Genomic DNA, 25749 nt, shown 5'->3' with positions numbered 1-25749 from the left:
ATACATTTATAACCTCATGGTCTATCGCAGGATCAAAGGCCAGAAAGACCACCGGATTTACAGATTCCACCCGGGCTACTATCAGACTGTTGAACTATGCAAGAAGGCCCTGCCACACAATTAACACTTTCCTTTGACGGACCATTTTTCCTATGTCAAACTACTGTACGGGAGCAGCACCAACCTTAATGCATGTCGGCCAACCTTAATGCATGTTGCCTGGTCCCCGCTGGCCATCATTCACATTGGCCTTGATTCTTCCACACCTGAGTAGGCTACACGTCATTCAACTGTATTCATTCAATGCTTTCACATTGCATCGATCCGTACTTTGTGGATTTACCATGTTGGTTGAGAACTGCGATCTTTTTGCCTATACGCCTAAAGTACCATCTTATGTGGACACAGTGCCGTCGCTACCTAGTACGCGCTGTGAGTAGGGCAACACGCCGAGGGGGGCAACAAAATGTCCCAAAAAGTGCCAAGCCGACCCTCAAAATAAGAAAAATCTGTGTGCGTCCTCACAAACAGTGAAAATAGCCGATCTGCATGAGGAATAGCAGCGCTCTCGTCGGGAGGAGGGGGGGGCAACACAAATATCCTACGAGTAGGGCAACTACATGGTCAGCTACGGCCCTGTGTGGACATGCCATTGTGCTGCTACCTTTTTCACCTCGAGTTTATATAGATACCGCTGCTATGTGGACCAACCAATGCGTTGCCACTCCCCCACATGTCTAACCTCATGTACTGTACATAAAAAAAACGTCTTGTTTATGCTGTGTATATTAATATATCTTTATGTGTTCTCCCTCTCTCTTCCCCCCCCTCCACATTTCTGTCTTTCCTGGAAAACAACCAAACCAAACAACCAAACTAATCTCACCCACAGATTTACACCTGTTCACCCGTGCTGTGACAATACAACCGATTCTGATTCTTATGAATAACAAATGTGACATAAATTATGACTATATGCCTGCTGGGAGACAAGTTTTATGGACATAACAAAACATATCATCATAATTATTTATCTGACTTTTAAATTACTGATGACACTATACCGGTTTCATATAGAAAGCACATTTTGGTATTTGGTTTTATAAATCAAGATGAGGTTTATCCACATAATATATTGCAACGTTATTCTGTAAATATAAAACTCCTGTCTGTCTGTGTCCCTTTTGTGGCCCTGCATGCACATGACCATATATGGGGTTTATATGCTTATGTTTGAGTCATAGTGATATGCCTATATATGGGCATATCACTATGTTTATGGTCACGTTGGCAGGGGAGGCCCGTTTCAAGACCAAACATGAGGCTCCCATATATATATATTGATACAGCCGTATTGATACAAAACGTTTGACAGTTCAATATCACACGCAGCCATTACTCTTGACAATTAGCTACGACAACGCCACCTCTCCTCGTCCTGTCGTCCCTTCACAATTAAAGTGTCTCCCCTTTACCTCCCAACGCTGCACATTTTACCCATGGTTATTAACAGGAAATAGGTGTAACTTAACATTGTGAGAGAGAGAGAGAGAGAGAGAGAGAGAGCAAGGCAGTGAGTGAGCGAGATAGAGAGGGCCAAGAGTGGCGGGGGTTGACAGACGCCTGACGTTCAGTCAGAGCTTGGAGGCACCGTTTCAATTGGTGAAACATAGCTAAGGCCTCCTATTTTTTTCCCCGCAACTGTCGCTGCCTATATTATTACAGCAACACAGTAGAGTTCACAAAACTATCCTCTGTGCTGTTCACCCTTGGCGTGAGACACACTCATTTCATCACACAGCTTCTCTGATGGAGATGCCAAATTGGGCAACTTCAACAATGCCTGTAGAGCGGTCCTCCTTGTTGACGGGATTTTGTCCTTTTCCGCCGCACCCGTCTCTGTTCTCTTGGGACGACTCAAAAGCATGACATCCCTGAAATCAGTATTGATCTTAAAATGGCCAAACAAATCCTTTGGTTGAAAATGTGGCGCGCACACACAATAGAGGGCTTGGCGTGATTGGCTTTCATTTGATCTGCCCGGCATGAGCATTGTTAGTTGAGCTTTAAGCTCCCTCACGTTTCTCTTTCTCGGTTCACAGTTGGCTGGAAAATAATTGTTGAATCTTTTGTGCTGTGCCCAAAACCGTGTGTAGTTCCTTCCATGTGTTCCCTTTCTTTGCAAGCAGCGAGCAGTTGTTGCAGATGGACAAATACATTTCCATCCTGCATAACCAAACAACCAAATTCCTTTCTTCCGTGTAGGAAATAGTGTATCTTCGGTCTCTTCCGGAAAACTCATTGTCAATACTGTTGTCTCGTTAGCTGGAGAATAGTATTAAACATGCACACCTGGACCATTAGCATAGGAAGAGATTGCAGACTGGGGCATTTCTATTCTAATAATGCAGCGCACCACTGTCATAATAATGGCTGTTTTTTGTCAGGCGGTCTGAATGGTTGTTTTTGTCGGACGGTGTTGATGGCTGTTTTCGTCGGTATTGGCATGAATGGTCGGATGGTGTTGATGCTTGTTTCAGTGGGATGGGAGGCATGTGGCAGAGCCGTAGCAGCGGTGCCAGGGAAACAGCCTTTCCTCTGGAACCTCGATAAGAGCAGGGGAAATTACCATGGATTCTGACGGCAGAGCTGTTATACCATCCCTTCCATGATGGACAAGGCAGCAGTGGAGCGGGTACAGAGTACCTCGGGGTGCACATCACAGAGGACCTGACCTGGTCGGAGAACGCACACAGAGACTCTGGCAAAGAAGGCAAGGCAATGGCATGCGCCACCTCATGGTAGCTGAGGACGTTGCTCTGGTTTCATGGCAGCTGAGGACGTTGCTCTGGCCTCATGGTAGCTGAGGACGTTGCTCTGGCCTCATGGTAGCTGAGGACGTTGCTCTGGCCTCATGGTAGCTGAGGACGTTGCTCTGGTTTCATGGTAGCTGAGGACGTTGCTCTGGCCTCATGGTAGCTGAGGACGTTGCTCTGGCCTCATGGTAGCTGAGGACGTTGCTCTGGTTTCATGGTAGCTGAGGACGTTGCTCTGGCCTCATGGTAGCTGAGGACGTTGCTCTGGTTTCATGGCAGCTGAGGACGTTGCTCTGGCCTCATGGTAGCTGAGGACGTTGCTCTGGCTGCACCCAAGTTCTGCGGAAGGTGTTGATGACGGCCGAGCAAAACACGGGGAGCTCCCGTCCCCCCGTCCCCCCATCCCGTCCCCCCCAGCAGACAGCAGGTGCTTGGTAAATAAAATGGTAAATGGTGCATTTATATAGTGCCTTTCTCCAAGGAGCTTTACATAGATTGTGCATTACATTCACCCATTCACACACACATTCATACACCGATGGCGGCGGAAACCATGCAAGGCACCGACCAGCACATCAGGAGCAATCAGGGGTTCAGTGTCTTGCTCAAGGACACTTCGACACTAACTCTGGGGGAGCCCACAGGGATCGAACTGGGAACCTTGCGGTTACCATCCAGCCACTCTACCCCCTGAGCCACCGCCGCCCTGCTTGAGTAGGACTAAGAGGACTATATCAAGGACAAACACCACCCCAGTAAGAGACCCCCAGTTCCCTGAGGTGTCTCAAAGTCCTGGGCCCCAAGGCTAACTGACACAAAGTAATCACACTCTTGTGAATTGAGCGGTGCCTTTCGTCACAGCGATGACGTCGACGACATGACGTCCAATCACAATGAGCACATAACGTGCTCAAACGGACAGGCAGACAGACAGACATACACACCTTGAGACTGGGAGGTATAGAGGAGTTACAGAAGAAGAACGTATCTGCACCTATTGTGATATAAATGATATTGAGAATGAGTTCAATTTTTTTTCCTATTGCCCGTTGTATCATGAGCTACGTCAAAAGTTATTTAACAGATGTAAAAATATAGATCTGATGTGGTTAAGTGATGCAGAGCGACCGAGATGGATTTTCGAACAAAAGATATTTGCATTAGCAGAATATATAGAGAAAGCTTGGGACATACGGACAAAGAAAACTTATATGTGACTTATTTTATTTTTATGATAATGCTTATTTCTGTTTTTGTTTTGATCAAATACTTGGTGTAACTTCTGCGTGGGAAGTGAACTTGTGATATTGTTTATTTATGTTGTTGGTGTCTTATAATCCCGTAAGGGATGGGTCTTAACCCCTTCAGACCTGAGGGCGCATCTGTGTCGCCGTATAGCTTTTAACCACTTTAACCATTATTTTAAACTTTAGCTGTTGAAAAATAGCAGATATAATAAGCTCGTAAATCTGCTATTTATTATTATTTTTTATCTGAAAATGTGGCACAAATCTTTGAATATATTCTTTCACAGCGAACGTTTTAACTGAAATATTTGCATCTGGGAGGTCCCTGGTACAATATATTTTCATATATATATATATATTTTGCGTTGGCAGCCAATTACATTACATTTTTGGGGTCCTAGACATGAAATAGTCATTTTGTGGAATCTGGTCTCAGGTCTCAATGGGTTAACGACAAGACACGAAAATAAAAATCCATTCATTCATTCATACATACACACAAAGCATGTGCATAGGAGCACAAAATAAACACTTACCCTAAAAATAAAACACAAATCTACATTCATTCCTAATTAACCCCGCTTGTTTGGCTCACCCCGTTGCGGGCTCTAATCGATAACCGTGTGCATAACGTGGGCTACCTTATTACCATCTTACTGTATACTGTAAGATGTATACTGTACGCACACATGTGTGCGTGAGTGAGTGAGTGAGTGACAAATAAACCCCTCTTAACGAGGGCATAGACCACATCTGGTATACAATGGGATAAATAAAATGAAATGCTTCTGACAGTTATGACTGAGGATTTGCATACACTAAACTTTGCAGCAGTATGACGTATCATTCATGACACTTGACAGTCTTAAGTCAAATCTGAGCCCGATTCACGATTACAGTTAGAATGATCATAACACGTTTTATAGGAACAGTCGCCGGTGCTTATAAACAAAAACGACACGGCGTTATGCGCGGATTATAATGCGTCGGCCTGATGTATTCATAGAAAGTGTTACCGAAACACCTTTTGTGCATAGAGGTGTGTGCGACCACAGCACAGACACCACCACAGTGGTGCTGGGTCATGGGTTGTTGCTTTCACTATTATACTATAGCTGAACACACCACGACCTCTGACTCCGCTCTCATCTCCGAGAGCCACGGGTGATGATGGGGGGGGCATGGCGGCGCGCTCACTGGACCCGTTCTCCGTCTCTGTGGCTGTGCTATACTCCCACCTCCAGTGCACGCACACACACACGCACGCGTACCTTGGCGTGTACAACTCTACGTGTCACTATTCCTCTGTTCATGTCTTAAAGAATTCACAGCAGTAACAAACTCCAGTGGATGTGTGCAGGCAGGCGCGTGCGTGTGTGCGCGTACACACACACACACACACACACACACACACACACACACACACACACACACAGACACTCCATTCAACCCCACCCCTCGCCCCCACTAAGACCAAGTTACCTGTGTGTGTGTGCATGCTTGTGTTTCTGAATGTCCTTGAACATGTGCCAATGTGTGTGTGTGGTGTGTGCGTTCGTGCGAGCGTGCGCGCGTGCACACACGTGAGGCACGTCTGTGTGCGTTTGTTGCAATGCAAGCGCACATCACGCGTGTGCTCAAATGCGCGGTTCACCCATGGAGTAAAAGGTAATCTATTCCCGGGGCTGTGGCATGAGCAGCAGAGCTCTGCTCTCCAGTGCTGTCAGCTCACCTGCATGCCTCCCTCCCTCCCTCCCGGAGGAGCGTTGTACGGAGCCCTGACAGGCAGGCAGGCTGCCAGCAAGCCACCATCTCAGCCAGTTAAAGGGACACGCGTGTCAAATCCCCCATGATCACTCCCGACGTTGTCATCCTGACACTCCCTTTAACAAGCCCCCTCTAACAAACTCTCTCTGCTGCTCCCACAGCGCGGGGGAGGGGGGGGGTATATGGCATTATGCAGGGATAAATCTGTCACTCACAGACGGACACACACACACGTGCGTGTGCGCATGTTGAGCCTTTGGCCTTGGGCCTGCATCACTTATTGACTCTGGGGTTGCGTTCCAGACACTGTGAGTTTTTTAGTAATCAGTGTGGAAGCTAACCCTGTGCCTGCGTGCGTGCACCCTGCATCTCGAACGACGAACGCTTCAAGTACGTGACCTCACCGCCGCCGCTGCTGCCGCTGCTGCCTCAACTCTTCTTCTAAGTTACTCGAAAGATGTATAAACACTCTTGGAGAGAGAGAACTTCTTAATGTTGCTTTGCTCACTGATCCATGTCTGCTATAGCGAGAAGAAGAAGCCATCGCTGTTCCTCCTAATTACCACCGATGCTGAGGAGAGAGAGAGAGAGAGAGAGAAAAACGAGCGGCGGCAGAAATAGCAACGACCTCGTGGCTTCTCTCTCTCTCTCTCCCTGCTTTGCATTATCATAGAGTGCGGCGGCGTGCCGGTTTGCCACGCTGTGCGTGATTAATTCATGTCTGTATCATTAATGCAACGAATGTCCAGGGGCAAAGACGAAAAAGCACCGCAGCCAATGTGAAACAAAAAAAACACTAACCGGCAGGCAAAAAGCCTAGCGTATAATGCGCATTATTATACCCTGCCCGAGCCCGTTGCGCGACAAAGCCCCTGCGGTGTCGCGCGTTCACCGAGAACGCACACGGCAGACCCCCGAAAGCCGTGTTTGTGAGTTTGTATACTGTAGGATATTACTGCTCATTTTCACCGAAGGACACCATCATACAACGGGATCATAAATTACGCTTAACCCAAATGCGGGGGAGATGAAAGAGGCCGATGTCAGATGGCCTTGTTTTGAGGTTTAGCCAACAGCAACCATGATACGCTGACCCTGAGAGAGAGAGAGAGAGAGAGAGAGAGAGAGAGGATGCTCCAGGGCCACTTTATTATGCAAATGAGGTGCAGGATTTCCACATAAAAACACATCTCTCTTTCGCTCCATTTTCCCTCAATCCACCCCAATCCCCTCGGCCCGCTCGCCCATGGTGTCTTCATCATTTCCATTCTCTGCAACCCCCTCCTCTCCTCACAACCCACACCATGCGGAGTTCTCCCTTTCTCCTCTGCTCTCTCTCTCTCTACCTCTCTCCCCCTTCTCTCCATCTCTGTTTATGTCTCTCTGCTCTCTCTCTCTCTCTACCTCTCCCCCTTCTCTCCATCTCTGTTTATGTCTCTCTGCTCTCTCTCTCTCTACCTCTCCCCCCTTCTCTCCATCTCTGTTTATGTCTCTCTGCTCTCTCTCTCTCTACCTCTCCCCCTTCTCTCCATCTCTGTTTATGTCTCTCTCCCCCTCTCTCCCTCTCCCCCCTTCTCTCCATCTCTGTTTATGTCTCTCTGCTCTCTCTCTCTCTACCTCTCCCCCTTCTCTCCATCTCTCTGTTTATGTCTCTCTGCTCTCTCTCTCTCTACCTCTCTCCCTTCTCTCCATCTCTGTTTATGTCTCTCTGCTCTCTCTCTCTCTACCTCTCCCCCCTTCTCTCCATCTCTGTTTATGTCTCTCTGCTCTCTCTCTCTCTACCTCTCCCCCTTCTCTCCATCTCTGTTTATGTCTCTCTGCTCTCTCTCTACCTCTCCCCCCTTCTCTACCTCTCCCCCCTTCTCTACCTCTCCCCCATTCTCTCCCTCTCTCCCCCTCTCTCTACCTCTCCCCCCTTCTCTCCATCTCCGTTTATGTCTCTCTGCTCTCTCTCTCTCTACCTCTCAACCTTCTCTCCATCTCTGTTTATGTCTCTCTGCTCTCTCTCTCTACCTCTCCCCCTTCTCTCCCTCTCTCCCCCTCTCTCTACCTCTCCCCCCTTCTCTCCATCTCTGTTTATGTCTCTCTGCTCTCTCTCTCTACCTCTCCCCCCTTCTCTCCATCTCTGTTTATGTCTCTCTGCTCTCTCTCTCTACCTCTCCCCCCTTCTCTCCATCTCTCCCCCTCTCTCTACCTCTCCCCCCTTCTCTCCATCTCTGTTTATGTCTCTCTGCTCTCTCTCTACCTCTCCCCCCTTCTCTCCCTCTCTCCCCCTCTCTCTACCTCTCCCCCCTTCTCTCCATCTCTGTTTATGTCTCTCTGCTCTCTCTCTACCTCTCCCCCCTTCTCTCCCTCTCTCCCCCTCTCTCTACCTCTCCCCCCTTCTCTCCATCTCTGTTTATGTCTCTCTGCTCTCTCTCTCTACCTCTCCCCCCTTCTCTCCCTCTCTCCCCCTCTATCTACCTCTCCCCCTTCTCTCCATCTCTCTGTTTATGTCTCCTGCTCTCTCTCTCCTTCCCTCTCTCCATCTCTGTTCACGTGCGTCTCTCTCTCTCTCTCTCTCTAAACAACAATAACAATAACTCCTCGCTAAACGCTACAGGGGGGGCCAGAGAGGGAGAACAACAAACAATGGCATATTCATTCCAAAGTTAAACACACGGGGCCGAGCAGCTGGCACCTCCTGGAGGCTTCCAATGAGCCCTGGGAGATCTTATGACTCCCAACACGCACCACTGCAGCCAGAAAACACAGTTTATAGTGCAAGGGAAAGAAGAAAGACACAACAGTAGATTGAGGACGTGTGGAAATGGCAGACAGCTTATGATTAGATGGCAGCAGGAGTTAGGGGAGCAATGCTATGGAAGTTAATGGCTCGGGCGAGGCCTCTGCCCACAATATTAAAAAGGCTGGAATTGGCGTGGATGGAAGGTATAGCCAGGGGAGCGCTCACTATGAACACTGTGCACACAACCCCCCCATGCGCCGCCCGTGCTATAGCCACGAATGCCACATATCGCCTGCCCTCTGTGAGAGGATATTCATTCGGACTATATATATAAGCGGCTTATGTGTCGAACCGGCATGGCCAGAAAAAAAGATAGTTATGCGGTTGCAGTCCGTTTTTGGCCCCGGCGCTAAAGCCGTGGTCAGAGACCTAGCGACGTTGCCCCCGTGAAGCAACATCTTTACCCCTGACCGTGTCTGTTTAGCACTCGGCTTGCTCAAAATGCTAATAGCCATGAAGGGCTTAACCCATTCTGAACGGGAACCCCTGTTCGGTGTTTTGGCATTATGTCACGCTTTAGCTATTGAAAAATAGCAGATCTACAAGCTCATAGCGCGCCACTATGAGCTTGTATAGGTCTGCTATTTTCGAAAAAATCCGAGAACGACTGACACGGAAACGTGGCTTTTTCAGAAAACTGTCGTATAGGAATTTTTTTTAGAATCTGATCTCAGGTCAGAAGGGCTTAAAAACCTCACCGTTTCGCTCTGCTCCTCTCCCCGTGCACCCACCAACCCCTCTGCCCTTATAGACGCCTCTATGAGGAGGATGAATCGCCCGCTCAGAGGAGACAGCCAGCAAAATGTGCTGCGGCTGTCAGTGTGAGGAATGAGGGAGTGGAGAGAGAGAGAGAGAGAGAGAGAGAGAGAGAGAGAGGGGGAGAGAGAGAGAGAGAGAGAGAGATATAATAGAGAGCGAGAGAGGGAGAGAGAGAGAGAGAAATATGGAAGCAAAAGGGAGATACGGGGTGGCAGCATGTCAGGTTCTGATAAGGGCATTAGTCTGCCCCCTGTGGGTCAGAGTGAGAGACTATAGGCACTGCACGCGCTCGCACTGCACGCGCACGCTCACACGCACACACACGCACGCACACACACACGCGCGCACGCACGCAGCTTTTGCCGCTTGGAACCAGTCAACAGATAAGATAAACCTGATCGTCGTCACCGGATCATTCTTTTGAACTCAGTCTCAGAACTCAGTATCTGTACACACACACACACACACACAGACACACACACACACACACACACACATGCATGCAGTCAAAAATCACACACGCGTGCATGCGCACACGCACACACAAACACACACACACACACACACACACACACACTCTTATTTGCCAAAAAATGAGCCGGTTATTCCGCAAAGCCTTTTTTCCTGCTTGATGTGGCGAACAGGAGGAGTCTGGAGACGATGTGAGCCAAGGCTTGTGCAGATCCATGCGAGGAAACCGACAGCCTCTTTCATGTCAGACAAACGCGATTCATGGTAAATGGAGCAAGGCCTTTTATTTACCCCTCTAATTGACAGCAGAAGTGTGCACGGCGCCAACTCCTAAACAATGGCCCAGATTCTTGTATTCACCAGTGAGCTGTTTGAAGGACACCGGATAATCCCGGCAGTTTACGCCGCGGAGAGAGAGGGAGAGAGAGGGAGAGAGACAGTGTACGCTGCGCTGGCACTCCCAACAGCGGCCATGTTTGGCTGAATTATTCTCGCTGCAGATTAAACTTTCTTTATTCCAACGATTTCCGGCGCCATTTTGTGTCGGGTATATATAGTGGCTCGCCCCTCACAGCGGGCCTTATTGCCAGGCTGTATGCCGAGAGAGAGAGAGAGAGAGAGAGAGAGAGAGAGAGAGAGAGAGAGAGAGAGACAGAGAGAGAGAGAGAGAGAGACAGAGAGAGAGAGAGAGAGAGAGAGACAGACAGACGGAGAGATGAAAGAATGTGCTCGTTTGTAGCGAGGTGCTCTATTCTCCGCCCGGAGGACGGAGATCAATGGAGGTAGAATCACACACAGCCTATAGCGAGCAGTCTGACACTATACATTCCTCTGTGAAGTCTAGAACAGTCATTACTCAGCCCTGGAAGGTGGACCTGACAGTTGGGATCGGATCAGATGTCTGGATGTCGATAGAAGACGGACCTTTTTTTTTGCATCGCACCGTTTGGAAATATTATGTTTACTTTTAACGTTTATATTCTAAATAGCGATGACAGAACCCCTTTTGGTGTTTTAAACATTATGTTATGATTTAGCTTTTGAAAAATAGCAGATCTACAAGCTCGTATAGCGTACGAGTCTGCTATTTTTGAAAAATCATGAACATGTGGTGCAAAGCTTTGAATATATACTCTTTCAGAGCGAACGTTTTTAACTCAAATCTTTGCTTCTGGGGAGGTGGTCCCTGAAACGACACATTTACAGATGGGGGGGGGGTCAGCGGGCCAATTTCATATATTTTTGGGGGTCCTTGACATGAAATATTGAGAACCACTGATATAGAAACATGAGGTTTTTCAGGGAAAAAAAAGTTTTATTTATTTATTTTGAGGTCAGGCCTAAATGGGTTAAAGTCTGACCTATAGCCATCTGCGCTTGGTCAGTTAACGCTTGAAAACATATTAACCGCAATGTCGCGGGTTCGATGTTCACGTTTCATCTTCGTAGCATGTCGTTTAGGATGCTATAGGTTCATTGTTTACCTGGTATCCTATAGTTACTTTGAGGGCGGCATACATTGTTCTCTTATGTGACAATTATACTTATGTGACTATCTATTTGTTTATTGACTAAGAGAGTTCATGCTTAGTTTGCTTACTCTGCTAATTGCGATCTCACACGTGTAAGCCGCTCTGATTAACCCATTTTGTGCGGGAACCCATTTTGGTGTTGGCATGATGTCGTGCTTTAGCTCGTAGCGCGCCACTCGGTGGCGCGCTATGAGCTTGTAGGTCTGCTATTTTTGAAAAATCGAAGAGCGACTGACGTAGAAGATATATTTTTTAAATCTGATCTCAGGTCAGAATGGAAAACTGTCAGGATGCAGAAGACATTTTTAGAATCTGATCTCAGGTCAGAATGGAAAACTGTCAGGATGTAGAAGACATTTTTAGAACCTGATCTCAGGTCAGAATGGGTTAAGAGTGTCTGCTAAATGCCTATTGTAATTCGAATTGATTTCCCGCCTCGGGGGCCCATCATGCCATGCAATTTGTTCTCACGTTCTGTCTCTTTTCCTATACGTGCCTATGCATTTCTTTTTTAAATAAACAGACTTATAGAAGTCTTTATAGACATAGAGTATACTGTATATAGATAGATAGATAGAAGTCTTATATTTGGCGAGGGACATCTGTTGGAGCATCACCAAAGCTGATTAGGGCATTACGCAATTAGTCGACTAGATTACTAGTCCACTAGTAGATCAACTAGTCGACCTTGTTGGTACTAGTTGATAAGGAAAAAAATATATATATTTGTTTTCCCCCCTGATTAGTAGGCCACAAGATCAGGTAGATTATAGTAATAGTCACCAATGTACACAGTTTTTAAAAGTACAAATATTTATTTCCAAAAAAAAAATATATATATATATATATATTTCGTTTTTTATAATAGGTAGTTAAACAGCTAGTCGACTAGTAAACTAGGCAACTAGTCAACTAGTAAAAATGGCTAGAAGTGAACGCCCTAAAGCGGACGTGGCTGCTCAGGTGGCCATGGTGATGCTCATAGGAGACAGGAGCTTTTTTAGAGGTTAAGCACCTACACTTCAACACATGGACGGGCCAGCAGGCAAACCGCTGACCTTCTGATTAACAGATGGCCTCGCTACGGCGGCCCAAACAGAACGTCTTCATGGAGAAAACTTTATATAAGTCTTTATAGATATAAGTCTCTACAAGCTCTATAGCGCGGCACCGAGTACCGCGCTACGAGCTTGTATAGGTCTGCTATTTATTTATTTTTATCGTTAAAAATGTGTCGCAAATCATTGAATATATATATTTCAGAGCGAAAAATTTTAACTAAAATATTTGCTTCTGTGGGGGTCCCTGGAACTACATATTTTGAGATGGGGGGTCCGTGGCTCAATAGAGATAATTCTGGGGGTCCTTGACATGAAAAAGGTTGAGCACCACTGACATAGAAACATAGGTTTTTCAGAATTTTCTTAGGATTTAGAAGCCGATTTTTTTTTAATCTACTTTAACCCAAATGGGTTAAAGTCTTTTAAAGAGAAGTCTTTATAAACAGAAGTCTTTATAGTTTGGGTGGACTGGCAGATCACAGCGAATCCCTGTCTCTGCCGCGGCGTGAAGGTTAAGCCGTGAGACTCTGAAGTATGAAGGTCACGCTCACACGACACACGTGGAGAACCTTCAAATCAAACACGACGGACAACGTCCCCGAACTTCAATAGTTCTTCTTCTGCCTGTTCTTATGGTACCCCCCCCCCCCCTCCTCCTCCTCCTCCTCCTCCTCCTCCTCCTCCTTCTATTCTAGGAATCAAATCAATATCCACTGGGAATAGCGAAAGTTATAGGAAAATATAAATACGGAGTATAGACTGTGCCAATGCAGACGTCGTCGTCGTCGTCGGAGCCGTGCTTGGTATTTACTGCCGCTGTGACACTTGGAAGAATGGAGACACTTTCTCTGGCACATATACGCCCGTATCGATCCCTCCCTGGCTCTCTCTCTCTCTCCGGCGCCAACCGCAACCTCAGATTGTTCTGCTGCACTATAGTCGAGTATGAGTGACAGGTAGAGGCCACGGAGAGGCCGTGCGTGGAGGCTTGTGAGTGACAGGCCTGTGGATAAAGTCTCCGTCGTGAGCCGAGGACTATGAGAGCCGGGCCAGGTGTGTGGGCGTGATCGGAGAGAGAGAGAGAGAGAGAAACTGGCAGGTTTAGCAGACTCCTTTTTCCCTCCCCTCCCCTTCCCATGGGGGGGGGGGGGTCTGTCATTTTCTGTTCCTACGCAACGTCAGTAAAAGCCCCCCGTCCAGATGTTATACCTCTCGAGGTATTATTTAAGCATTCTCTTCTGTTTTTATTTAATCTTCTGCTCATTTGGTTTTCCTTTACATGCGTGGTCTTGTGTATTTTGGGTAGGAACCCCTTTTGGTGTTAGCATTATGTCATGCTTTAGCTATTGAAAAATAGCAGATCTACAAGCTCGTAGCGCTACGAGCTTGTGGGTCTGCAATTTATTTTTAAATGACTGACGACTGACATAGAAACATATGCTTTTTCGGAAAACTGTCAGGATGTAGAAGACATTTTTAGAATCTGATCTCAGGTCAAAATCGGTTAACCACTTATTCACTTAGTAAGTACAGTAAGTAGCCTTGAGAACCATTAGTCATGTGGCCCACAGGTGAGGAAGAACACCTTACGGACATGACGCAGGCACTTATCTGGATCCGACCCTTGATACAGAGTGCTAAACATGAGGAGGCGTTGTATTTGTACAGTCTTTGGTACGCTACGCTCTACCTGCTGAGTCATCTGCCCCTTGGCCCACACGCTCACAATATGACAACCATGCCACGGGTAAATATCCACACACTTTGACACAAATCTGTGCTGCAATAAGCCGCAAACCAGCTTTCGGTTTGCGACTGATCAAACCAGCAGAGTGTTGTATATACTAGCTGCATGGACGCATTGCATGGCATGTTATAAATGCATGGATTAGCATGTGTTGTGGACACTGTATTAACACCAGGATGCAGCTAGCAGCATGGAAACAGCTAAAACTAGACTAAACACTAGAACATCCCAGGTGACTATAAAATGTGACTAACTAAGTGAAAACTATTCAAGAGACAACTAAAACTAAAAGAGAAATTTGCTGCCAAAAACAACACTGGTGTGTGTGTGTGTGTGTGTGTGTGTGTGTGTGTGCGTGTGTGTGCGTGCCCCAGTACCTCGGGGGTTGTTGAGGGCGGCCTCGGTGGCCTTGCCTCCCTCTCCACAGTGTGTGTGTGTGTGTGTGTGTGTGTGTGCCCAGTACCTCGGGGGTTGTTGAGGGCGGCCTCGGTGGCCTTGCCTCCCTCTCCACAGTGTGTGTGTGTGTGTGTGTGTGTGTGTGCGTGCCCAGTACCTCGGGGGTTGTTGAGGGCGGCCTCGGTGGCCTTGCCTCCCTCTCCACAGTGGCTCTGGTCGAAGGGGAGGCACTGCTCCCCGGTGCCGGCCACCACCTCCAGGTTGCGCGACGGGTCCTTGGGCTGGCCCAGGTTGCGGACGCGGTACACCCTCCGGCTGCTGGTGTCCGACACGTACAGGACCTCGCCCATGGGGTCCATGGCCAGGTAGTACTTGTGGGCCGGGCTGGTGCTGGAGGAGAAAACAAACGGATCCATCATTTCACACTGGGCCAACAAAAAAACAGAACAAAACAATACATATTCTTATGTGTTAAAATTACTTCCAGAATTCTAGTGTTCGTATTTGTAATGGCTCTGCGTGTGTCTGTGTGTGTGTGTGTGTGTGTGCGTGCGTGCGTGCTGAACTGACCAGCGCCTCATTTATTGCCAGTATAGGCCACAGAAGTCCACACATTTTTGGGGGAGCACGTCATTTTTTTGTATACTTTTTTAAAAATATTTAACTTTATTTTTTTAGAATGGAAGTCAATGGGGGAAGTCATAGATGCAGTGCATTAGACAAAGAAAGTCTCAGGTCCACATTTGGAGTCACGCCGTTTTCCAGCTACAGGGTTTCCATCCACAATGTGGAAATCCACAGGATTCCATTTATTTGTAACATGCGGAGGAAACGAAAGTCATTTTTATGCGTGTGTGTAATCTGTATAAGAGCAGAGAGCATTAAAGCATTCTGACCTGAGATCAGATTCTGAAAATGTTCTTCTACATCCTGACAGTTTTCTGAAAAAGCCATGTTTCTGTGTCAGTCGTTCTTCGATTAAAAAAAAAATAGCAGACCTACAAGGTCGTAGCGCGCCACTCGGTGGCGCGCTATGAGCTTGTAGATCTGCTATTTTTCAATAGCTAAAGCGTAACATAATGCTAACGCCAAAAGGGGTTCCCGCACCAAAATGGGTTAAAGCAGCTGTTCTCTAGAGATAATAACACCTCCCCTCCACATTTGGAGACTCATTTAACATACAAGTACTTCCATTACTTTGATAAAAAAAAACGGCTGTCAAATACAGAATTTGCTAATTAGGTCTCAAAGTGTGTTGGTGCAGCTGTCAACTTGAGAATAACGTGAGAGTAGCTGTAGGCAAAACATTACTACACAATTGTGTTTTTCATTTTCTCTTATGGTATTATATAACACTTGTAAGAGTAACATAGTGTCTGTACTGTTAGGTTATTATAATTCTTTTACAGTTTTAAAATTTCTAAAAACTTTGGGACCCATTGGTAAAAAAAAAGGACGACTACTTAAAGTGAACGTGTATGCTGGTCACGAAATAACTGGAAAAACTCTGATCAAAATGATGTTCTCTACTTGTATTTACTTCCATTTAGTAATGGTAATGATTGACTATCAAGTGATGTAGCTGGGGAGTCGGGACCCCCTAAACCCGTTTCAAGGACCACTCAAGGTTCCCCAAGTTGAGAACCACTCAAGTAGACAGTCAACACGCCCATCCATCTGGACTATGGGATAGACAGTCAAACACAACCATTCATCTGGACTATATGTGAAACACGCCCATCCATCTGGACTATGGGATAGACAGTCAAACACGCCCATCCATCTGGACTATGGGATAGACAGTCAAACACGCCCATCCATCTGGACTATGGGATATAAATTCCATGTGTGCAAGTGTCACTGACAACGTTACTAAGTCTGAAAATGCAAGCAACTGACCATATGGTCAGTTGCTTGCTCGCTATGCAGAGCGCATCCATCTTACCAGCAAGATGCTAACTAGGTGCGACGTCCCATCGACAGCCCATTCATCCAAACAGAGAAGTCCCGTCTGATTGTATTACACAACGTCAAACTCACCGACATTGCGGCTGTCCGAAAAGCTTGAATTATCCTCTTTCTACCTTGCAAAAGTGTTTGTTTCATAAAAACCCACTGTAGACATGTTATGAAGCTATACTTATCCTGTCAAGAAATCCCTTGCAGGTGATTTATTTCCCCCCAAAAAAGAAAAAAAAAAGAAATATGGAGATACAAGGTTTCTGCCGGACAGCGACAGGTATACGCTATATTATGGGCGTCCTGTCAGTCAAAGCCCTGCAGTATAAAGTGCATAACTGTTTACAGGACTCTGCACTGAACTGCACATGCATAATTAACAGCCAGCTAGTCCTGAGAGAGATACTCACTCTGTGGAGCCGTGAATGATTCAGAGGGCAGAGACCATACTGTAGAGACATGGGCAGAATACGCCAGAGAGAGAGAGATATATATATATATATATATATACCAGGCCGCAAACACCTGGCATCGGCGAAGCACGCCGGTGCCAAGAACCACCAAGAACCGGTGCCAAGGACCGGTGTCAGAACCCCCCCACCCCACCCTGACACCGTTCAGGGGGGGGGGGGGGGGGCCATGCAGGACTTGTAGTCGCGACCTTGTCACAGAGTTCCATGAGCAGCAGCACGCGCTCCCTCCTCTCTCCCCTGTCGGGCTGATAAGGTGATGCCTGTGCCTTCAAGTCTTCAAATAAACGCTGGGCTTTATAAGACGCTATATCTGTCTATTGGGTAGATGAAGAAAGGGGCGCTCAGCGTTACCAGCTTCCCCCCTGCCGCGTGACGAAGCCCTGATCAGAGCCCATGGATCTCTCTGATCTCCCCCCCGCCCCGCCCGCCTGCACCTTTCAGCACTTCCTCCTCCCTGTTTGCTCTGTACGCCTCTCTCTCTCTCCATCCCAAAACTACTTTGAGTAAAAGAACAAGACAAAGGCTTTTCCGTTGAGTACTGAACACCCCCGTATTGTAACCCCCCTCCCCTGCCCCTCCCCCGACAGGGTGCCTTGCGCTCAAGGGCCCCGGTCGGCCAATAGGCACTTTCCCCGGGTATATAAAAATGGAGAGGGGAAGAAGGGAAAAGGAAAGCGTTTGAAAGCTTGAATAAATGATGAATAATTAACGCAATTGTCTCGGGAGAACAATGGTATGGAATTGAGGGAGAATGACGCTAGACAAAAAGTACATTAGACAAAAGAAAGGGGAAAAAAAGATGTGAAGGAGAGTGCAGCTGATGGAGAAATGGAGCAATGCACTGTAAAAATATCAGTGGTTCCCAACATTTTTTCCCCCTTTTGGAGCCTCCGTCTTACTGTACGTATACTGTACATGCAGTTATAGGGTTAACTTAGGGCAGGCATGCATGGTCTGCAGTGGAGAACCAGACTATAATTATGGCAGTGGCTCAGGGGTAGAGTGGCCGGTAGAGCGACCGCGAGGTTCCCAGTTCGATCCCGGGCTGCCCCAAGAGTTAGTGTCGAAGTGTCCTCCTTGAGCGAGGTTTTTTTCTTTTTAAGGGTAACTGTATAATTGCAATATTACACTTGAGGTGTATGTGCTTTATACCCTCATTAATGCACTTCTGCGCTTCCTTTTGCTCCTGGAGCATCACAGGCGTGCATTAATGACAGTAAAGCGCACCCTCTCGTTATAATTATTATACAGTAGAGCTTTGAACTATAGCAATGTGCGTCATCGGTGTGTTAATGTGTGCGAGATATAGGATAAAGCACTTTGGAGAAAGGTGCTGTATACAGTAAAATGCGCCCATTCCGTGTGTCTGTGTACAGTACGTGCACACACACACACACACACACACACACACACAGCCTCGAATGTACAGCTGCCGGGTTGCGTGGAGTAGTTATTAACCTCTGGTGTTCTGCAGATATGATGTTGTGACAAATGGGATACAAGCCCCTGTCCTATACCGCCACCTTTCAATGGCCCTGGACACGCATGCATTGCACGCACACACGCACATATTGATATATAAGACCTGCTGGTGACACATGCGTCATGCTTGCAGACACAGAGGCACTTACACACAAGCAGGTACCAATTCTCCTACTGTATACACTAGGGCATTCACTTCTAGTCATTGTTACTACAGTTGACTATAGTTGCCTCGTTTACTAGTCGACTAGTTGTTTAACCAAATATTATGTAAAAATATAAATATATATATATATATATGCCAGGGACGGTGCCAGCTTTGGGTTATAGCAGGACACAGTCTTTATGCCCGGGGCTCAGGGAGTGAATGAGCCGCAACATGGCCTTCCGCTAATCCTCCCCTAAAACTCCTCTCCCCCTCAGCAAGTATGCAATCCTCCGGTGTTTTATGAGGCCCTTTCCAGCTGGGGAAATTTTATATCGCCATCATCATCATCATCAAGTGGAATTAAAAGAAAGAGGCTATGCTGGCCTTATCCTTGACCTCCGTGACGCGAGGGAGGTTTTGGTGCCAAGATGAGGGGGGGGGGGGGGGGGGGCTTTAAAGTGAGTAACCCACTGTTTCTCAGTGTCTGGTCAGGGGGTCCACCAGGGGGTCCAAGGCAAGCGGACACGGTTGGTCTGTCACTATAGCTGAATGGTTTAGTTAGAGCCTGTATGGGAAGCCGAGGGTCTCGGGTTTGATTCTATAGGCCTCCGAAATGTGTTTTGAAGTGTCCCTGAGCAAGTGACACTTCACTGCTCCCCGAGTGCTTGCTATACAACCAATCAGTGTTTTTTTTTCGTCGACTAAAACTAAGACGAGAAATGTTCGTCGACTACCTTTCTTCACTGGCGGAAACTAAATGGAAACTAAATTAAAATAATGCTATGGTGACTAAAACTAAGACTAAATATACTGAGAATTTCGTCAACGAATAAAAACTAGGCTAAAATGTTAGGAAGGGACTAGTGGACAAGAAATCCAGTATAAGTCATTTTACACTTGGTTGCATGCTGAAAATAGCCGATCTACAAGCTCACAACGCGTCACAGCGCGACGCGTTGTGAGCTTGTAGATCGGCTATTTTCAGCAAGTGTAAAATCAGTCATTACGACGGCACCAACGCGCAACAAAATACATTTTAGTCGACTAAATCAACATAGTCGACTAAAATCTTATGATATTTAGTTGACTAAAACTAGACTAACACTAACACATTCCAAGTGACTAAAATGTGACTAAAACTAAATGAAAAATAGATATTTGCTGCCAAAAACAACACTGCAACCAATGGCTGCTCACTGCTCCCAGGAAGGGTAAAATTCAGAGGACAATAAAGCAAAATAGCAAATATACATTGACCATAAATAGTTACAGCATAATGATAAGAAGTGTGTACTAACATTACATGTGTGCTAACATTACAATATAATGACATTTACAACCGGCCATCATAGATCAATGAACAAAAGGCAATAAATAGATAAATACAGCACGATGCTAACTTACCCATCAGCCACTTTTTCAACATATTTTTTAAAATGTTCAAAGACTGGGAAAATTTAATTTCCCTTGGGATTTTGTTCCAAACCTCCACCCCTGTATATTTAAAGGAGCTTCTACCTACAGTACCCTATGTCTCTACCGTGCATGTACGTACTAACGTGCACGGTGCAAAAAGCATGGAATACGGATGTGTATAGTACAGGAAACCGTTAAACCTTCCAACAAACTCCGGTGGACTCTCGAATTGTACCATCACACCTGTATATTACCGTATATTACTGTATACATGCCTGCTAAACTTGAGGTTTACGGGCTAATCTAGTGCCCATGCATAATTGCTCGTTATCTCCTCTTTTCACGCAGCGATGCTCCATTGGCTGCCCGTTCTCGCCGCGAGCCTCGTCTTAATCGTCTCCTATCCACCTTTTTTCCTTTCCAGTTCCTGTTGATATCATTGGTCATCTGACCAGTTTCATTGGCTTTCATTGGATCAAATCGACATGCAGGAACTGGAGCACACACAGCCCAGGAAAAAGGTGAATAGCGACACACTATTCCGCCCTTTGTTTCAATAAACAATTTGGCTGTGTTCTGCTTCTGGGTCGGTCTCGTTTTTTTTTTGGGGGGGGGGGGGGGATCGTGACAGATTCATTATCTGATCAGCACTGTGTTGCTAGATTTGAGCTGTTTCACTATAGGAACTATACGTCACTATAGTGTGTAAAGCTCAACGAACCTCCCCAGGGCTCACCGGAGAGAAGCCCTGGTTCGTTGTGGACTCCCTCCCTAAGCTCCTATAGCCTCGGTCCCAGGCTTACTTTATCTGCCAAAAGAAAAGCCTGGTCACAGCGTAAGGCAGAGAAGCCATCGGCGGACGTATCCTCCGGAATATCCGTCAGATGTATTTCCCCCCGGATACGATATTTTCCCGACCAATCACAACACTTGGTTCATTCGCGGAGAATGTAAACTGATTTGCAATGCATCAACGTCATTTCCTTGGGCGATCCTTCGGCTAAAATCCCGCACCTTCCACTGATAGTCTTTTCAGCGTAGGTCTTGCCCTTGTCTTCAAAGTATAAATCTCACAATCACAATACATCTGTAAATATTTCCATTTAAATATCACTTTATACAGTATTTCAAAACCATTCCCTATTTATTCATGATAAAAAAAAACGAATTAAAAACAGCCGATCTAAGAGATTATCTGCTATTTTCACATACATTTGTGAGACACTCTTGCATAATGAAGCAGGTGGCATTCAATTGTGGATATCATCCAAGATTTATCATGGAACTATACTTTACACTCTACAGAAATGTACCCTTAAAGCTCTCCACTCTGTTACTCTGCAGGTATAGGAAGTATATGTCAGGGAATCCTGACATCCTGACTCACGGAATGCAAGAAGTTCAGATCTTGCTAAAATACAATTTCAGCTCGACTTGTGTATAGGCTGCACTTCAGAAGCCATGTTGGGCTCAAAGCATGAGGTATATTCAGCGTGACGCTTGAACTGCGTTTGAACCCAGGCAGATGCAGCTTCCATGCTCACAGACATGGAAAGATGCTATCAGCCACACGCTTCCACTCTGGACCACTGAGACAACACAGCCTTTTGAGTTCAGTGTGCGTGCGTGCGCTCGCGCGTGCGTGCGTGCGCTCGCGCGTGCGTGCGCTTGCGCGTGCGTGCATGTGCTCGTGCGTGCATGCGTGTCTATACACATGTACAGGGTTAGAGGTGTTGATCAACAGTGCTCACCTGTGCCTGGTGTCACGGTTCCTGATAATCAGCCACGAACGTCAGCGTTTACCCAAACAGAGGAGAGAGAGAGAAGCAGGGGAAGAACAACACGTCATTTACACTTCTGAAAGACAGACGACACGCTGACACGTTCATTCCCACCCCCCAAAGAGGAGGATTAAAACATGAACCCATTCTGACCTGAGATCAGATTCTACATCCTGACAGTTTTCTGAAAAAGCTATGTTTCTGTGTCGGTGTCGAGTGGCGCGCTACGAGCTTGTAGATCTGCTATTTTTCAATAGCTAAAGCATAGCATAATGCTAACACCAAAAAGGGTTCCCGCCCCAAAACGTATGGTGCTATATATCAGTATGGCGCTCAATGCCAACGACTCCCAAAATCATATGTACATGTCGAGCTTGCGTGTGTTCTTTTTGAATGGCCAAAGCATAAACAAAGCTTACATTTTAAATGCGTTAATGTTACATGACCAATTGACCACAGATGCTCTCCCGGTCTTATAACGGCAATGTGGACATACTAACTGTGACTGTGTAAAAGTAAAACAAGTCTGGAATTCAAAATGTACAAAAAGAAAAGGCTCGATTTAGGCCTTCTCGTCTCGTCGGTCCACATTAAATATTAATCCAAACAGGAAGCACGTTTTCTTTTTTGGCATTTCCTCCTCCGGGAAGACAGGGAGGTATCGAATACAGACGGTATAAAAAAACAAACACCGTCTGAGGCAGGAATATTAAGCCACAGATACAGTAATAACAGAGAGAGAGAGAGAGAGAGAGGGGAGCGTTACATAAGGAGAATATGCTTCGGAGTGGAATCCCATCTGCATGTTATGCTTGAGAAAATACAGAAAGAGAGAGAGAGAGAGAGAGAGAGAGGAAGAGAGAGAGAGAGAGAGAGAGAGAGAGGGAGAGGGAGAGAGAGAGAGTGGTATCTGCAGCACAGTGGGGGCTATCATCTTCATTATATGCCATACCACAAAAAAGCAATCTGTCTGTCTGTCTATCTATCCATCTACTTTGACTGTCCGTCTGTCAATCCAGCTATATCTATCTATGTCAAAAATGTCAGTGTCTCTGCGTGCGTGCAATCCCGTGCGTGCGTGCGTGCATGTGTCCGTGCGTGCGTGCCTGACTGCCTGTCGCAAAAACGAGGGCGAGGCTTGATTTCATAGGGCGTGCCAGATAGATTTCAGCCGTCACATTCATTAACGTCGGAAACGATCAAATTAAGGAAGGATCAGCTGTTTGCGATCACTTTATAAATGCCGCGGCGACGTGTGTGTGTGTGTACTACGAAACCTATAAACTCGAATTTGGGGCAGATTTTACACTCAATTGATAAATGAGGGCCATACTGTAATACAGAGTACACATGAGCACGCACGCGCGCACAGTATACGTACTGAAACATGACCAGTGTCACTCTTGAGCAGCAGTAATGCTGTGCAAACCCACATTGTCTGAGACCATTTTTATTTCCAGCCCCCGCGGCCCATCACATTAACATTTAACCACAGTCTGTCTATCCCCCAGTCAAAGTCTATCAGTCAAGCCCCTAGCCTGGTCCTCCACAGCAGACATAATAAATGTAGCCTATACCACTTAAAGCACTGCTTCTCAAAGTGGGGTCCGGGGACCCCCAGGGGGGGGGGACATTAAAGGGGGTTCCAGCAGGTCCCTATAGCAAAATTAGGTTTCAGCCCTGTACATTTTTCGGGTATTCAAGAATAGCTGACCTACAAGGTCACGATGTGTGGCAATGCAGCGCGTTGTGAGCTTGTAGATCTGCTATTGCTGGCGGAGAGATTCGGGGTGGAAGGAGACAAAAGACTACTCGGGTCCATTTCACTCAGGACTCGAGTCCAATTTTCAATACATTTACTTCTACTCCACTACATCTCAGAGGCAAATATTGTTCTTTTACTCCACTACATTGATTTGAAAAAAACCATTAGTCACCATGTAGATTTAGATTATTTACAAAGCATACATTAACCACATCGGCCCATATGAAAAGAATAGCGATCTACATCTGAATAGCTAAACTATTAAGTACTTTTAGGTGCCAACACTTTTGTACTTTCACTCAAGTACATTTTGAATTCCGGACGTTTACTTGTCACAGAGTATAGTTATCAATTATTCACCCCCAAATATATATATCACATCAGCCTATATTAATTATTATTATCATAGAAAACTTTTAAGTTAGTATATACTCTTTTTTCCCCCGTATATATAGGCACTTCGACGCTAGGTGGCGTCATATCCCAGGTCTGTATAATGTAACGTTTACTCCGTCTATATAAATGGTTGATGCTTATACGGAAGCCTTTGACGTCGGTCCGGTTCCCACAGCAACGCCCCACCGTTCCAACTATGGGATTGGAAATATATGCACAGTGCAAAGCAGTGCAAACCGTCATATAACTCAGATTCTAGGATCGCTGTGCTTGGGGGTGCCGGAAAGACATGTCCGCTTTTACTCTGAAACCCACGACCCGGAAACAATCCGCTAATATAATATTGCTTTACATTGCTAGCTTACATTGCTATCGTTTTAATTCATACGATATATATGATCCAAAAAAGCGTTCATATTTTGCGGGAGAGACGGACGAGGAGCAGAAATGAAGCGCCAGCATATCGATCCATTCATCACCACGGAGAGCGCCCTGGATTAGGAGAGACGAGTCATTCTTTTCCGCCGCGCTAACAGCTGAGTCAACGGTAAGCTAACATGAGCACAGAGCGTAGCATACGGTAGCCGAAAGGCGAACTGACTCGCCCGGTATCATTGAGGATGCGCTATAGGACGACTACAAACATCCTATGGACGCGTCGATTGGGACCCCTAGGACGTGTGGACACGGTTAAAAGTGTAAAAAAAAGCACTTTTCACCACTCGACCACCGCGTGCGTCTCACTCACTTGAGCTCCAGAATGGTGCGCGTGAAGCCGTCCGGGTGGACCCGGCGGACGAAGTTGAAGTCGCCCACGTACAGGGAGCCGTCGGGGCCGCTGGCCAGCGCCACGGGGGCGAACAGCATCATGTCCCGGGCGGCGCCGGTGCAGCCCGGACCGCACGGGACGCTGCGGTAGAAGCCGTTGCCCATCACCGTGCCGATGACGGGAGGCTGCTGGGAGAGGAAGACGTTCTCGCCGTTGCCCTTGTGTAGGATCCCTGGTGGGAGAGAGAGAGAGAGAGAGAGAGGAGTGATAATAGTTTAGTGCAACCACTCCTACAACCAGCAATGTCCGTGTCTATACCTATGTGTCTACCTATGTGGCCATGAGCACGAGTATATGACTTATTAGTACCAGTAGGGGGCGCCAGAAACAGATAGAGGGATAGTGCTGCTAATGAGAGAGAGAGGGAGAGAGAGGTGGGGGGGGGGGGGGGGGATTGCACCACTCAGTTCACACAGGTGTGATTTTTTCATTATAGTTTAGTTTTAGTTAGTTTGGACATATTCTTTTCTAATTCAGTTAGTTTTAGTTTTCAGAGCGGGTTTGCTAGTTTTTATTTTGTTTTTATTCTGGTGAAAATGCTTAGTTTTAGTTTAGTTATAGTTTAGTTTTAGTTTTTTTCGTACGGTTTATTTGTGGGTTAGGATTAGCGTGGCTACATGCTGCCGTACGTTGCTGAAAACTGCCATAAAACTTGAAATGAGGAAACGAATCGAATGAATATAAAAGGATTATATTATAAATATCCCAAAGGCATATAAATATTGATGAAAACTAAAACTAAGGGTATTTTGTCTACAATTTCAGTTAGTTTTGAGGACACACAATACAGTTTCAGTTTAGTTATCGTTTTTTTAATTTATTTTAATATATTTATTAGGTTCAGTTAACTAAAATGTTTTTTCTAGTTTTCGTTTTTTAGTTAGTTTTAGTTAACTATTATAACCTTGAGCAAGAC

General features: G+C 46.3%; 1 protein-coding gene across 1 annotated transcript in view; it reads right to left on the bottom strand.

Annotated features, from left to right (window-relative positions):
* Positions 1 to 25749, bottom strand: part of tenm1 (teneurin transmembrane protein 1) — a gene marked incomplete at both ends in the record, with an annotated part of 354011 nt that overhangs the window by 93921 nt on the left and 234341 nt on the right. The window contains 3 exons of the mRNA XM_080773976.1: positions 14742 to 14974; positions 21814 to 21834; positions 24753 to 25005. Coding sequence (XP_080630102.1) covers positions 14742 to 14974; positions 21814 to 21834; positions 24753 to 25005 — 507 coding nt within the window. The remainder of the gene's footprint in view (positions 1 to 14741; positions 14975 to 21813; positions 21835 to 24752; positions 25006 to 25749) is intronic.

This window comes from Protomyctophum bolini (genome assembly GCF_963924005.1).
Source record: "Protomyctophum bolini genome assembly, chromosome: 10".
In the NCBI taxonomy this organism is placed as follows: Eukaryota; Metazoa; Chordata; class Actinopteri; order Myctophiformes; family Myctophidae; genus Protomyctophum; species Protomyctophum bolini.
The sequence above is the reverse complement of the archived record's forward strand: the minus strand, read 5'-3'. Positions and strand labels throughout refer to the sequence as shown.